The following is a 14,792-nucleotide window of genomic DNA, read 5'->3' as shown; positions in this document are numbered from 1 at the left end:
CTGCATGGCATGTAATAAATAAGCACAGCTTGTTCTGTATTAGCCTAGGATGTACTTCCTCCAATTCAAACTTCTGAATCGTGAGTTATTGTTAAATTGGGGCGAAGGGACTAGGATGATTAAGGCCAAGTGAGCAGACCACAACATATCCCTTGGGATGAGCGTTGTTTTACACAAGGAGCCCATAGTCAAATAAGTGTGTAGAACATTTGATTAAATGTATTTCTTTATGTTGGGGCTTTTTTCAGAAGCTTTCCTGAGTTAGCATGTCGTTGTGATTCCTCCAGATAAAGCAACTACATGTAGCATTTCTCACACTTACTTCCCATGGCACCTTTTTTCTAAGAGTGACCTGCAGAGCAACTATTCTGCAGGACATGCCTTGGGAAACACTAAACTACAGTGACAATGACCTCCCACAAAGGCTGTGTAAGGTAGCCTGGTACAGAGCTCTTGCACACATTTGGTTTCTCAGTGTGGTAACGGCAAAATAGATTTGGGCTGCCTTCTTTAGAAGGTTGGGAGCAATCATTTGAAACACAGGATAAAGAATTAAATTGCCAGAAGGACACGTCAACAGTAATGTGTCAGGTGCATGACATTCTTTAGTTAACAGGCAGACCTCCTTTTATTGCACTTCAGTTTATTGCACTTCACAGATGTTGCATTTTTTTGCTAATTGAAGGCAAGACCCTCCACCAGCCAAAAGATTATGACTTGAGTTATTGCGATGATCTGGAACTGAAACGGCGATATCTTGAGTTATGGCTGTATTTAATCGTCAAAACTACTCTCCGAGATATTGGTTTATCCCCATTTTAGAGAAAAAGCAACTAACAGTAATTACTCAAATACCATGTTGGGGCTTGTGTAGGCAGAAAGTGATAGGGCTGGTATTTGGAGCCAGATCTTCCTTAGTACAGGGCAGAACCCAGGCCCAGCACCAGGACAGCCAGCAGGGGGTGGGGAGAACAGCTGGTTTCATTTTCATGGTCCCCTGAGTAATTAGTAGTGAAAAGTGGGAGGTGAGAGACAATAATCAGCTTTCAAATAATGAGCAGAAGAAAACCCCCAATGTTGGCTTTTGATGGTGGGCAAGAGGTAAGCCTTCTTCCAAAGATATATGATCAAGGAAAGTTTGGAAATTTACTAGAATAGCGTCAAAGCAGTGACTTAGTAACTGCCAGAATTTGCATAGAGTTAGACCAGAGAGCCACATTTTACTCTGAATTTCCTGGTTTTGTTGAGTGGGAGAAAGAAATGCCATTAGTCATGCTTTGCAACAGAAGAAGAACCAGGGTTTTTTATTTATTATTAAAAAACTTTTAAATTTTAATTGTTTTTCCGTTTTGTTTTGATGGGAAGATACTGAGTTAGCTTTGAATAGATTGAACCTGAAGAAGCAGTGGGTTATTTAGGTGCACCAAAAACACGTGTCAGATTGGGGCTGGATTCTGGATTATACTAATTTGGATAACAGGTACTAGTTAAAATCATTAGCATAGATAGGATCGGCTGGGAGAAAATGTTCTGTGAATGAGGAGGACATTTCAAGACACCAGAGGGGAGAGCGATTTTGAAGGTGACACAGATGGTCCTTTAAATGTTTGCCATGCTCTACACAGACACAGAGAAATAGCTATTTTGTCTGCAAAATAGAGAATCGAGATGGCAAAGTACAGAGGGATTTCTTCATGCTAAGACTCAGTTTCCAGAAAACATTATGACTTTTTAGAAGCCCAAGAAACTTCTCTCTCTCTCGTGTTTTAGGTTCACAGTCAAAGAAAGGCTGAATCCCCAGAGCGAATGAATTAAGATAAACCCTAACAAGAAAGTCTGCACATTAAGCTTGCTCTTAAATGCTTGCTCTTAAATGCTTGCTACCTGTATATCCTGCAGAGCTCAGGGAAAGGCCCACTGAAGCACAACAAAGATGCTTCCTGGAGTTCAGGAGGCTGTGAGGTCAGCTGGTGGAGTTCCTCCTGGAGGGCTCCTCCTCCCATCAGAAGGCATGGCCAGAATGCCTTTTAGTCTGCAGATTTGGCCCAATGTTAGCCACACTCAAAGCACACATGTCTGAGAGAGAGAGTCACCTGGCAGCGTCACTGTGTGAAACTGAATAAGAAGTCCCACTGAAAGTGAGGATCAAAAATTAGAAGCTGGGAAAGGCTCACACACTCTGCTGCTGAAAGAAAAGGGCCTGGGGCCTGCTGCTTTCATGTATGGTTACAGTGATTACTGAGCAGGTGTAGCGAGCAGGTGTAGCTAGCGGGTGTCAGAAAATACCTGACAGCTCTTAGACTTGAATAACTCTTTGATAACAGGCAGTATCCACCCTTCAAAATAAGTTTATTCCTAAAGTCATTTGTCTTTTGTTTGAATCTGGAAATGCTTTTGTTCTCAGAATGGGTCCTTTAAATTCATTTGCCGTCACAGGCATTCATTCTGTAGTAACCAACAGATACTTAATAAGCACCTACTGTGTGCCTAGTAGAGTGCAAATTGTATAGCAGTGAACAAGCAGACAAAAATATTGTCACTATCATGGAGCTTTAATTCTAGCAGAAGGAAACAATAAATAAATAAATAAGAAAAGCATGCTGTATATTAGATAATGTTAAGGACAAATAAAAAACAAGTGGGCATGTGGGAAAGAAATGCTGAGACATGTGGCCTTGAGGAAGTGGCCTTGAGTAAAGGAGACTATAGAGAAGGGATACACCAGAGGAGGGAATTTAGGGGTTTAAACACTATCAAGTCAAATTTAGCTTGTGTATCTTGATTATATGACTTGGTTCCCATGAGTTGGAGAAGTGATGTAAAAGATCATAGAAAGTGTAGCCAATGCCACTTTCAAGTATTACTCCTTTTATATACTTTGAGGAGGATCCAACTAGCCCTGGAACTTCATCTGCCTTGGGATAATTTCTCTGGGCTGTGCTAAATCTTCCTGAAGCAGAATTCTCTTTGCTTCTCTGTTTTCTATCTTTATATAAAGAAAAGGCCAAGCATTTATTTCACTTCTCTAAAATTCACTTCATTTGTATTTCATTTCATTGGGTATAAAGAGATTTTCTTTCCATTTAAAATAATTGATTATTGAAAGAGTCCAAACCCATGGCAGTAAACTTGAAAAAAGAAAGTTACAAAGAACAAAATAAAAACTACCCATAACCCTACTAAGCAAGAATATCCAGTGTTTGATAGCTTTGTATTTTAATTTTTTCAGAATTGGAATAATTCTAAATCCTTCTGTGTGGGGCAGGGGGACTGAGCAGAGGGTCTCTCAGGTGTTCTGCTTTAGTTTCTCACAATAAAAATACACCCACCTGCCTTTATCCTAGGCTTTCTGCCTCCATCATCTGCCTACTCCTAACCTTCCTTATGGAGGCACTGGGTGCTCATTTAGGGGACATCCTACTCTCCCTGGCTGCATGACTTCTCTCCCTTCTACCCTTTCTGCCAGGATCCTAGTTGGTTCCAAGTATCCGATTCTGGTATACACAGGCTTGTAGTCCTCTCCCTTACCAGTTTTTCGCCATCTCAGAGTTCCCTTGGCATGGTCCATTGCTTTGGCCCAACAACATTAAATATCAGTCGTCTTTTCAAATGCGTTCATTTTTGGATTCCCTAAACAGGTTATCAAATCTCAGGCCTCCAGGCCACAGGTCCTGCCAGTGGATTACATTTCCAAAAGTTTGGCCTGTGAGCCCAGATTAAATTTAAGTTGGATGTAAACTATTCTCTTCACTGAAGACCTCATGGGCTGCCCCTGCTCCACCCTCAAAAGTAGATCTCTAACCTTGGCTAACTCCTTTTGCAGACATGCTAATTCTCACTTGAAGAAAAGAGTCTGTGTTCTTCCGGGGGGGCATTCCCTAAATAGCGCCATGATCTGCTCCAAGGACAAGAGGAAGGCCATGTGCTCTATCTTCCTCTCAGACATTCCTTTCTATATAAGCAGTATATAGAAAGGGCTTCCTTTTATCTCGGCCTCTTTGCTTGACTAAGGTTTTTCTTTATTTGCAACTAAGCTTCTAGCAAAATGAATTTTCCAATTTTTCCTGACCTTACAACTTTGGAAGAAGGCTTACCTCCTGCCCACCATCAAAGCCAACATGGGGGGCTTTCTCCTGCTCACTATTTGAGAACTGACTGTCCTCTCTCTCCTCCCACTTTTTACCACTAATTATTCAGCTGACCATGAAAATGAAACCATTTTTTATCCCCAGCCCTTGCTGGCTGCCCCGGTTCTGGGCCTGGGTTCTGCCATACACCAAGGAAGATGTGGCTCCCAAAACCGACCCTATCACTTCCTGCCTACACACGCTTGGCCATGATATTTGATTAGTTCATGACTGTCACTTTTTCTGTTTATAACACAAAACAATACCAGAAAGGAGAGAGTAGCAGAGAGAGAAATCAGGAGATCTGCTGAGGGTCTCCCTCAAGTATTCTCTAGAGTAATGATCAACCCAAGTACAGTGGTACCTCGGTTTTCGAACATCTCCGTTGACGAACATTTTGGGTTACGAACTCCGTAAGGCAGAAGTAAATGCTTTGGTTTTCAAACAAGCCTCAGAAGTAGAACATGCCACAGGGTTTCTGCTGAGGGCAAGATCCTGAGGCCCAGCTGTCGGCTGTGGATCCCTCGGTTTTCGAACCTTTCAGAACTCAGGACTTCCAGAATGGATTACATTCGAAAACTGAGGTACCACTGTACATGAGGAAGCTACTCTTAACTAGAGAAGAACCACCCAAAGAAATCAGAAGTAGTGCCTGGCACTCACACAGGGCAAGGAATAGTGCCTGTTCCCATCAGCAAGACTGAAAACCTCATCATTCATGGGGCTTTTGGTAGAATACACAGATGATTCTTGCCTCAGGAATGGGGAGTTCTTAGCTCTATAACAAATTCTGCCCCACTCCTAATAAATCTTAAAAACGAGACCCAGAAGGTTCAAACTATTTCTAAGAAGTCTAGATTCATCTCAGAACAAAGCAAAATTATTTATAGGAATACAACAGTATCCAGTTTCCAACAAAGTAAAATTTACAATGTCTGACATCCAATAAAAATTACCGCTTAAAGCATTATTATGTATACGAAGAAAAAAATGTGACACATATCAAGGAGAAACTCAAAACAAACCCAGAACTGGCAAAGATGTTCTAATTAACAGTCCAAGGACATTAAATGTGTACCATATCTTCATTGGGTTAAGTAGAGATGTGGAAGATAACTTTTTTTTTAAATCAAATTTCTGCCTGGCCGTTGTGGCTCAGCACTTGAGCATTAACCTATGATCCAGGAGATCCCGGTTCAATTCCCAGTCAGGGTACGTGCCCAGGTTGTGGGCTCAATCCCCAGTGGGGGGCGTGCAGGAGGCAGCCGAGCAATGACTCTCATCATTAATGTTTCCATCTCTCTCTCTCTCTCTCTCTTTTCCTCTCTCTGAAATCAATAAAAATATATTTTAAAAAAGCTCCCTCACTTCTTAATAAAATTAGACTTCTATTTAAGGTACACTCTTCATCATTTAGATGGTTTTAAATTTGTCAGAGAAAGAAGAAGTAGCCATGTGCTTTTGGTTTTCACACTTAAACCTTCAGCTCTGAGCATCAGAGTATTCACTTCCAATACTTCCACCCTCCATTCTTTCAATCTAGTCAGTCAGTGACATAATTTGCAGTGCCTCCTGCAAAATGAAAATGTGGAGCTCCTTGTTCAAAATACAGGGAAAAGTGCAGTCAAAGGTAATAAAATACAAAAGGTCTTCCTTTAAAAATATTTGATTACTTATAAAACATAAAGTTATATAGGAGCCACAACATTCATGTTGTATATTGCCAAAAAACCCACAATATTTTGGTTTCATAATTTTGTATATTAAAATAAATAATGATATTTTATTACATCAGTATATAAATATCTTGATTGATCAAAAGATTTTTTAGGGTTCACTTTTCTGCAGATTCACTTACTGGACCATCAAAACTTTTTATTCTAGCAGTTTCGCTTTCAATTGATATAATTAAAAGTAACATCATTTTGCTCTTGACAAATGCAAGATCACAAATAATTTTTTTTAAATATGTCTTTATTGATTGAAGAGAGGGGGAGAGAGAGAAACATCAATGATGACTGAGAATCGTTGATCAGCTGCCTCCTGAACGCCCCCTACTGGGGGTCAAGTCTGAAACCCAGGCATGTGCCCTGACCGGGTATCGAGCCGTGATCTCCTGGATCGTAGGTCGATGCTCAACCCCTGAGCCACGCTGGCCAGGCCACAAATATTTTTTGATAATTTTTAATTTTGAGATGGATCTTTCTGCTGATGTAACTCTTACTGCTGCTGCTAAGAGTTTTATAGGCTCTAACAACATTAGGATAAATTTCTGGAAAATTATTTTGATTTATAAATTTTAGTAAATCTAGAGCTTGTGGTTCTCATGGAACAATTTTTCTAAAAAGATTGAACTCTTTTTGCAAATCAGTTTTTTGTAAGTCTGAACATAGGTTTGAATGTTAATAAATATATATAATGGCATTTTAATGTTTCCTCTGACATTTCCTGTAACTTGCAGAGGTTGCATACGAAGTTAAAAGAGGTTTCATGATTTGTCTGTAATTTAGAATACCTGTTTATGAATTCTAATACAGTCAGCCCTCCATATCCATGTGTTTTGCATCTGCAGATTTAACAAATCATGGATCAAAAACATTCTAAAAAAAATGTTGATGTGTACTATGTAGTTAGGCCTATGATAGTTGTACCTGTACTGAACATGCACAGATTTTTTTCCTTGTTATTATTCCATAAACAATGGAGTATAACAACTGTTTAATAGCATTTACATTGTATTGGGTATTATAAGTAATCTAGAGATTAAAATATACAGAAAGATGTGCATAGGCTACATGCAAACACTATAGCATTTTATATAAGGAACTTGAGCATCCACAAATTTTGGTATCTGTGGGGGTCCTGGAACCAGTCCCCCATTGATGCTGAGGGATGACTGTACTGTATCTTCAATCACAAGGAAAAATAATTTTATAATTGTCTATTTGTTAATAATTGGTCCATGCAAATTTTTATATGAAAATAGTGGTTTTTTTCTGTGCAATGCAAGGATCTTTAAATTTAATTTATATTTCCAAGCCTGTGGATATTTGTTTTGCATTGTTGCAGTGGTTTAAGACTTTGTTACTCAAGTAACAGTCCAAGATGGGTCTGGTTTAGGGTAAGGTAGGGGGTGCTCTGCTCCACACAGTCATTCAAGGATCTAAGTTGCTGGTAGTTCCAACATCCTCAACTGGTGGCTTCAAGGTCACTACAGGTGTTAACATCTAGTGGCAAATGGAGGTGCACAGCTAGTCCAAGGTTTGGAGGTGATACAGATTACTTCCCATTCAATTCCAGTGGCCACAGTTCAGGAATACCTAAGTACATGAGAGCTGGAAAATGCAGTCAAATTCTGTCGCCAGGGTGAAGAGGAAATAAGATCCCCTTCCAGCCTCTACCACAAGAAATTTTCAAAAATGGAGATTTAGAGTAAAATGTGTATAATGCATCTCCAGCCCTCCTGAGACTCGTCTATTGGGGCAGACTGCCCTGAGAGGCAGCTTTCCAGCTGTGATTCCTTGTACTCATTGATAGGATAGTGTTGGGTTCACATTACAGTTTATGTTCTGGGAAGAGCATGGAGTGGAGCATCCAGTATCAAACAAATGCCAAGCTGACTGACACCTCTCATGATAAATGATCAACTTGGCTATTGCACAGCACTGTCTTGAGTGTCAATGTGAATCGGTTTTTCACAGTTAAGCTGATCATCAGTGTTCTGTGTGTGTAGCTCAGAATGTCAAATTCAGGACTATGGAGGTGAAAGCAACATTGAGATCATTCTACCCCTTTACCTGCCTCGTGTTAAACAAGAAATTCAACATTATAAATAGTAAACAAATTGAGTAGCGTTAAATATTCAGTGCCAGCGGGCTTATTTAAAACACATGATACAATTAATTTTGGTGAACTTTAATCTGGCTCTTCATGGCAGGTAGGAGAGCTGTGACTCTACGGCAATAATCCTTCCCTCTTTTACCTTGTTAATATTTTAGAGGACCAAGCAGAAGAAATTTTTGAAAGAGGGCATCTAGCTGATCAGGCAAAGCCTTATGGCAGAGTACCTGGAACAGTCCTAGTTGACACCTGTTGCTATGGCATAATCATTAAAAAAACCTCCTTTCAGTCTCAAAAGAGTCCGGGTTTGTACAATAAATTATATAGTAATCCTGTGACCAGGGAGCTGTACTTTTGTGTGCCCACCATTGTTTGCAGCTGTGCAAAACCAGCAGCTCAGAGTTGTCAGCACATTCAGGCTGATTCAGGGTGGAAGGAAGCTGATTCACTCCCAGGAGTTACAGGAGACCGATGCTTTAACCAGAACACCGAGTTCTTAACTTACGAAGAACGTAACTGCCAAGCGCAGTGGGAACTAATGTCGGTTTGTTAGTGTGTTCTCTTCTGTGAAGGGTACTTTCCTTGGGAAACTCAAAATCCTTACAATTATCAAAATCATAATTCTTGTAGATGAGGAGCCTCAAGTGACCAGTGTTAGTTGGAGGAGCTGCTGTAATTCACACGACTTGTTTCAATACTTGGTACCCACGCAAAGCTTTCCTTCGTCCTACTGAGAGTTTTCCTTTACAACCAGGAGAGTGGCCTTGGTTCTCTTTCCAAAGTGATACTGAGGAAAGCATCAGCTACAGGTAAGGAGTGGGGATGTGTGCTTCTACTCAGTCCCGGGGTCTTACTGATACCAAGTCCCACGTTCCCGCACTCATTCGCAAGGCCTGTCAGGGCCCAGGTCATCGGTGGGCATCCCCTGAGGCCTGAGGGCCAGCAGCCTTCTCTGCGCCTTCCTTGCAACGCTGGAGGTTGCAGAGATCCTAAACATTCTTGAGTGTGCTTAGTGGGAATCTTGCCCTCCCCACACCCAGTTCCCAATAATCAACAGACACAATAGCCAAAAGAGGGTTAAAATCTGTTTATTAATGGGTCGGAGGACACAGCTGGGATCTGAGGCCCAAGTAAGGCTTCTTCCGTCGTCTCTGAAGTGACGACAGCTGAGCCCACTGGGCAGGGCTCGCCAGACTTACCCACCCCATCACAGACATGAGGCTGGACTGCGGAGAGCAGAGTCCTGGCTGGGCCCACCGCAGGCAGCTCCTGCTGGGTCTTCACTGCATGGAGACTGGAAGCCCACAAGCAGGTCCAAGGGAAAGAGAGAAGAGAGAGAAGCAGGAGGACAAGTAAGCAGGGACTTTTAGCACATTATCTCCACCCAGAAGAGAAAGATGGCCCAAAGAATCTCAAATTCATCAACCACAACCACCCTGGGGTCACCCCAGAGGTGGAAGCTTCTCCCCAGTACTTTCCTTCCGAGCTGGAGTGTGGTTAGATCTTTTCCCCTGTTTGGCTGAGCAAATAATGAAAGAAACATGGAAAAAGGTCTCTGCCAAGAGGCAAGGTTGGGCTGGGAGCCTGGACTGCTCAATGAATAAGTGGCCAAGGGTCATTTTGTGTGAGCCTTCCAGTCTGCAGATACTAACCAAAAAAGTACTGGCTAGAGCCGGGACTGTAGGTCCGTGTCACCCCATGCCTGAACACTAACCGCGGAATTCCTTTTCTGTGCTCTAGAGCCTGCACCTCTCAGGACTGCTGAGTAAGAACTTGACATACTGCCGCACCCCACACCTCCAGTGGGTGAACTGGATGAAGGGGGTCAAAAGGTGCAAATTTCCAAGTATAAGATAAACAAGTTCTGGGGATGTAATATACAGGATGGTGAGTACAGTTGATAATACCGTATTGCATATTTGAAAGTTGCTAAGAGAGTAGATCTTAAAAGTTCTCATCACAAGAAAAAAATTGTAACTGTGACCTCATGGATTTTACTAAACGTAGTAATTTTGCAACACATGCATAGATCAGATCATTCTGTTGTATACCTAAAACTAATACAGTGTCGTAGGTCAATTATATCTCTATAAAACTGGGGTGGGGGGAACTTGACAGACTTAAGAAGCCACCACAGCTGAGGTACAGTTCCACTGGACACATGGTGTTCCTCTAGCACAGATAGTCCCTTTGCTTCATTCAGAATAGCACCCTCTGATTTCATTGTCAGGTGTACAGTTGTTAGTTTTGTGACAGACCAAAGCAGAGGGCCATGCTGCATGGAGAGGAAGGAAAGTAGGGGTCGAATAGTAAGATTCTCCCATGGCCCATGAACAGACAGACGTTTAATGGCAAGTGTTGCAGAGTTGAGTCTGCGTAGCTCTTTCTAGCATAGGAAGGCACCCTTTTCTGGCCAGAAGTGATGACATACTAATTTCTAGCACTCTAAAATCCTTCCTGCTGTCTGTCATGCAGAACACTCCTATTTTTTCTGTTTCTCTAGTTATCTTAGTGCCGTAGCTGTCTCTTATATTTGGGTGCATTTCTAGTACCCCCAATATTCCTACTTTTAGCCAGGGTGGCTGCTGCAAAAGACTACTCCCATCCATACCTGTGGTTATTTTTTTCATACTATCACCATTCAAGGGTGACCTCATTTTTTGGTCCTAGATGGCACCTTTCTGTAGTTTCCAACAGGCTATTTATACAGCTTTGTGTGAATAGAACTAAATGAGTGCAGAAACATTTTCCCCAGAGTACTTTATTAGGGATTCCTGCCACCATAGTAACATATCAAACAATCTGAACGTTGACACAGAAATGCAAATTTTGCTGTACAAAGATAAGGCTCCAATCATAGGTACCATGGCCCCCACATCTCTAGTATTTCAGTGAAATCAATTCATTTTGAATTTTTCCAAGAGTTGATTTTATAAATATTAGACAAGCCACAAAATATATTCCAGGTACATAACATTTTACAATACGTTCCAAGCACAGACAGAAACACGATACTTTACCTACATTTTTTTCATGATCCAACTTGCATTAGCACTAAAGACAAGACTGTGTGTGTATATGTATCTGCCATGTATGTGTGTGTATATAACTACAAATGTACACGGTGATTTTCATGGAAAATTGAAACCTTTGAGACTGTTTTATCCACCGTGATATCTGAGAGGAAAAAGGAATAATAATGTCACAGAGTCCTCAATGGGGAAAAGCAAACACAGCTGTATATAAAGGGCATGTCAGTGGTGTGTACACACACACATATTCATATATAAACACATACTGATAATATGGAATATACATATACTCACACACTTGCTTTGAACTCTGTATCTCACTATATTATATACGTTCCATCTTGGAAGCAGTCTTTTCTCATTTCATTCAGGCAACTGGTGACTGTCTTCTACCAAACTTAAAGTGGTATTTCTGAAAAAGCTCTTACTCTATCCCAACAAAATGGCATTTTGGGATCCCAGTTTTACTTTTGATTGCTATCGTTTAAATTCAGCAGACCCTATCCTGTCAATCCCTTCACTTAAAAACATTTCCATTCAATAGTCAAATTTTTGCCTATGAGAAAAGAGGTGTTAGCCAGAAATGTTAAAAATAACATATTTATTACTCCTTAATATTTATTACTCCTTAATATTTTTAAATGTTTTATGATGGGCAATATATTACTTCCATAATTTAAAAATACCTAATATTTTTAAAGGATGAAGGCTAGATGATTTGTCGTGGTTAGGAATTGGAGCATAATTAGAAGGGGGACTAATTTATTGCAGACTACACTGGAGGGCCCTTTTATCAGAAAGGATGACTTCAAAGTCATATGAAAAGAGGAAAAGGAACTTCAATTTCAAAGCTGGCCATTTGCAAACTTCCAAAATAAACTATGGAAAATATATTTGTATATTGTTAACAAATTTCTAGTATGAAATGTTAAAATGCAAAATAAATCACCAAAAGCACACCCTAACAAACTCAATAGCAAATGTGTATTATAGTTTGCTTAACTGAAGGCTTCATGAGCTCACTTTTAAAACTTACTTTCAAAATATCTAATAATGCAATCACAGCTCCATGAATAAGTAGAACTGGAATGGCCAGAGTGGAAGTTATGCTAATGTAGAGCTAAAGTGTCTGTTGGAGTCAGGGAGAAATTACAGGAAGCCCAGTCTCTTTGTAAATGAAGGCAATGGAACATTTTCAATTCATGGAGAAACCCCAAAGCTCCTTGCTCTTACCTTTCTCACTTATACCACATGATTGGTATATTCCATGTATGCTGCATGGGAAGGCATCAGAGCCTTTCTGTCATGCATTTAAAGGTATGAAGGAAGATACTGGAGCATTTGTCCCCTCTCTGAATCTCACTACTTCACCCAAGCTGAAAATGGTATGTCATCTAATGAGCCCCCTCCACTTTCCTAATGAGAGCCCCAATTATGAATGAGTTAAGATCTTAAGGAAACCAGGAAAGGAATAGAATTACTACCACAAAAAATTATCGTCACTTACCAGAAGGCCAAAATCCATTCTCTCCCCTCCTTTCTCTCATACACACACTTCTTTTCAAGTTTCTTCCACAGAAACACAATGAATGGCATGAGGGACCAAAAAGGTGCCTGAAAGTTTCCCCACTTTTATTTAGATCCATTCAAACATATTCATGTCAACCTGGACAGCGTGTATGCTGTTCTTTACATCATCCAGTACCTCGCATAACCATCGCTTCCATAAAACAGACCATTTTCCTGCCACCACTTGCCTACCAGCCTCACCAAAACATTTTTGCCACTTGCCATTTGTCCAGTTCCCATCTGCTTCCACTCTTGGGTAAATGTAAAATAACATGCAATTAATCAGCACATCTTTTCACTTTTTTCCTTTAAAGTTTCAGGTTCTTTGAAAAGTGTTCTGCTTCTCTAGCCAAAATATATGCACAGAATGCAAATGAAAGTAACAAATCATCTTGTCCATTTTTTACTTTGAAAAAATGGATCACCCTGTGTCCACTTGATGCTCAGTTTCTACATCTTCCAGTCCCATCATTTGTTTTAGGAGCCTACTTACCACAACTCTACCTATTTTCTCTCTCATATGCAGCTAACAACAAATTATGGGGTTTTTCAGCCAAAAATATTTTTAAAAACAAACCAGTCCCAAAACATTAAAAAATTCCCAACACGCCCTTTGTGCAGTAGTCTTACAATCTGTACAATTAAATAACTCCAGGAGGCTTCTTTTTTTTTTTTTTTTGCTAAAAATTTACCAAAATATTCTGAACACATAAAAATATTTTTAAAAAAACAAAAACCCAGCATAAATTTAGTTGTATAGGCATTGGTTAGAGGACATTATTTTCACTAAGGATCATATTCAAAAACTTGCTCTTCGATTCTGACTACAATTCTGATTCTGAACCTGAACCTTATCTCTTATAATGATGCTAACTGTTAAAAGGGGGAAATCTAATTCAGCTCAGATGCAGTATGTATTTTGATGTAATAGATAACGAGTATGCCTATGACTTAATAAAAAATAAACATTTTTGGTTACTTAAAGGCCGTCTTCCTGACCTTTAACTAAAATGACTGTATCTGATTTAAACTTATTTAAGTGCAGTGAGTTATGGAAAGCTAACTTAAAGCTTTGAATAATCAGCTCTGGGTAAGGAGCACCCGTCGAAGGCTCCGTGCCCGTTCAGAACCAGGCACCTGCTGAGAAGCACATTGCTAGTATTGAATATAGCCCTTAGTGGGAGGAAGCTGTCCTTTACGAGCAGCCCAGCATGTAGAGAATGAGGTTTACTTTGCCGGCCACCCACTCCTTGAGAGGACAGTAATATTCATAGTGAAACTGCTCAAACTCTGGTGTCTGGCGGATTTCACATAAGAAGGAGAGATCAATACCTGACTCCAACAGGAGGAGGAGCAGGGGGAATACAAAGAGCAGCAGCCCCAGGCCCACCACCAGGAGCCGGGAAAAGCTCTTGACCAGAGGGTTCACCCGGAGGTGGCTGCTCAGAATGTCATAGCTCCATGACAAAGCGCGGTGAGCCTCCTTCAGCTCCTCCTCTTCAGCTATCAGAAAGGCGTTTTCATCGGCTTCCAGTTCCTCAAACGAATCCGTGTCTTCTCTTTCCAGCTCATGCCTAGACGGACAGTCAAAGAGCATGTCAATCTCGTCGTCGTCAACCGGGGTGGGGAGCAGGCTGGCACTTGGGCTGTAGGCCAGTTCAGAGATGGTCAGAGGCTCTTCTTTTATTTTATCTTCCCCTTCGCTTGGGGGGTCTTCATACTCCCGGGCTTCCTTCACCGGTGAGCTGGAGATCAAGGGGGCAGAAATGTCATCTTCTCTGGGCAAAGGAATACCTGTAAAGAGACATTTTTATTTTTTTTAATTTCAGGTTTTCTTTTTCAACAAAGATCTGTAGATGGAAACACACAGGGGGAAAAAAAAGCACACCTCATGTGGTTGGCAATATTTTCATTTATGTATGCAATTGTGACCTTCAACTTTGGTCATTTACAAGAATAAAATGACAATAAATCACTATTATAATTTTGAGTGGTGTCTTTTAGAAGTTAACACTGTCAAACAAAGTATTATAGTAAAATTATAGAATCTGCTGTCCAGTCATAATCACTTTATTATATTATATATTGGTTTCTAGTCTTAATTCTAGGCAAAATGTTGTGGTCTCTAGTTTATGTAATTACAAACGTGCACAAACATGCACCTTGCTCCTTTTAAAATTTTAACTTAGACATTTTCTATGTTGAAATAAACTCCCATTTGGTA

The 14,792-nt window shown here is 40.5% G+C and overlaps 1 protein-coding gene and 1 long non-coding RNA gene across 4 annotated transcripts in view; one reads left to right on the top strand and one right to left on the bottom strand.

The window, feature by feature from the left end:
* Positions 1-14,792, top strand: part of LOC308564215 — a 36,601-nt gene that overhangs the window by 1,156 nt on the left and 20,653 nt on the right. The window contains exons 2-3 of the long non-coding RNA XR_013999906.1: positions 8,598-8,776; positions 9,708-9,854. This is a non-coding gene — a long non-coding RNA (uncharacterized lncRNA). The remainder of the gene's footprint in view (positions 1-8,597; positions 8,777-9,707; positions 9,855-14,792) is intronic.
* Positions 9,040-14,792, bottom strand: part of FRMD3 (FERM domain containing 3) — a 202,248-nt gene continuing 196,495 nt past the window's right edge. For 2 of the 3 annotated variants that reach the window (XM_081152114.1, XM_081152116.1), the window contains one exon: positions 10,617-14,362. In XM_081152114.1, the coding sequence (XP_081008240.1) occupies positions 13,764-14,362 (599 nt within the window). In that variant the 3' untranslated portion in view covers positions 10,617-13,763. Of the gene's footprint in view, positions 9,262-10,616; positions 14,363-14,792 lie in introns of those variants that run through there. The other variant, XM_081152115.1, reaches the window with a different exon arrangement.

The sequence above is a fragment of the Miniopterus schreibersii genome (assembly GCF_964146895.1).
Source record: "Miniopterus schreibersii genome assembly, chromosome: 11".
Taxonomy (NCBI): domain Eukaryota; kingdom Metazoa; phylum Chordata; class Mammalia; order Chiroptera; family Miniopteridae; genus Miniopterus; species Miniopterus schreibersii.
Note: the sequence above shows the minus strand (reverse complement) of the source record. Positions and strands in the feature narration are given on the sequence as shown.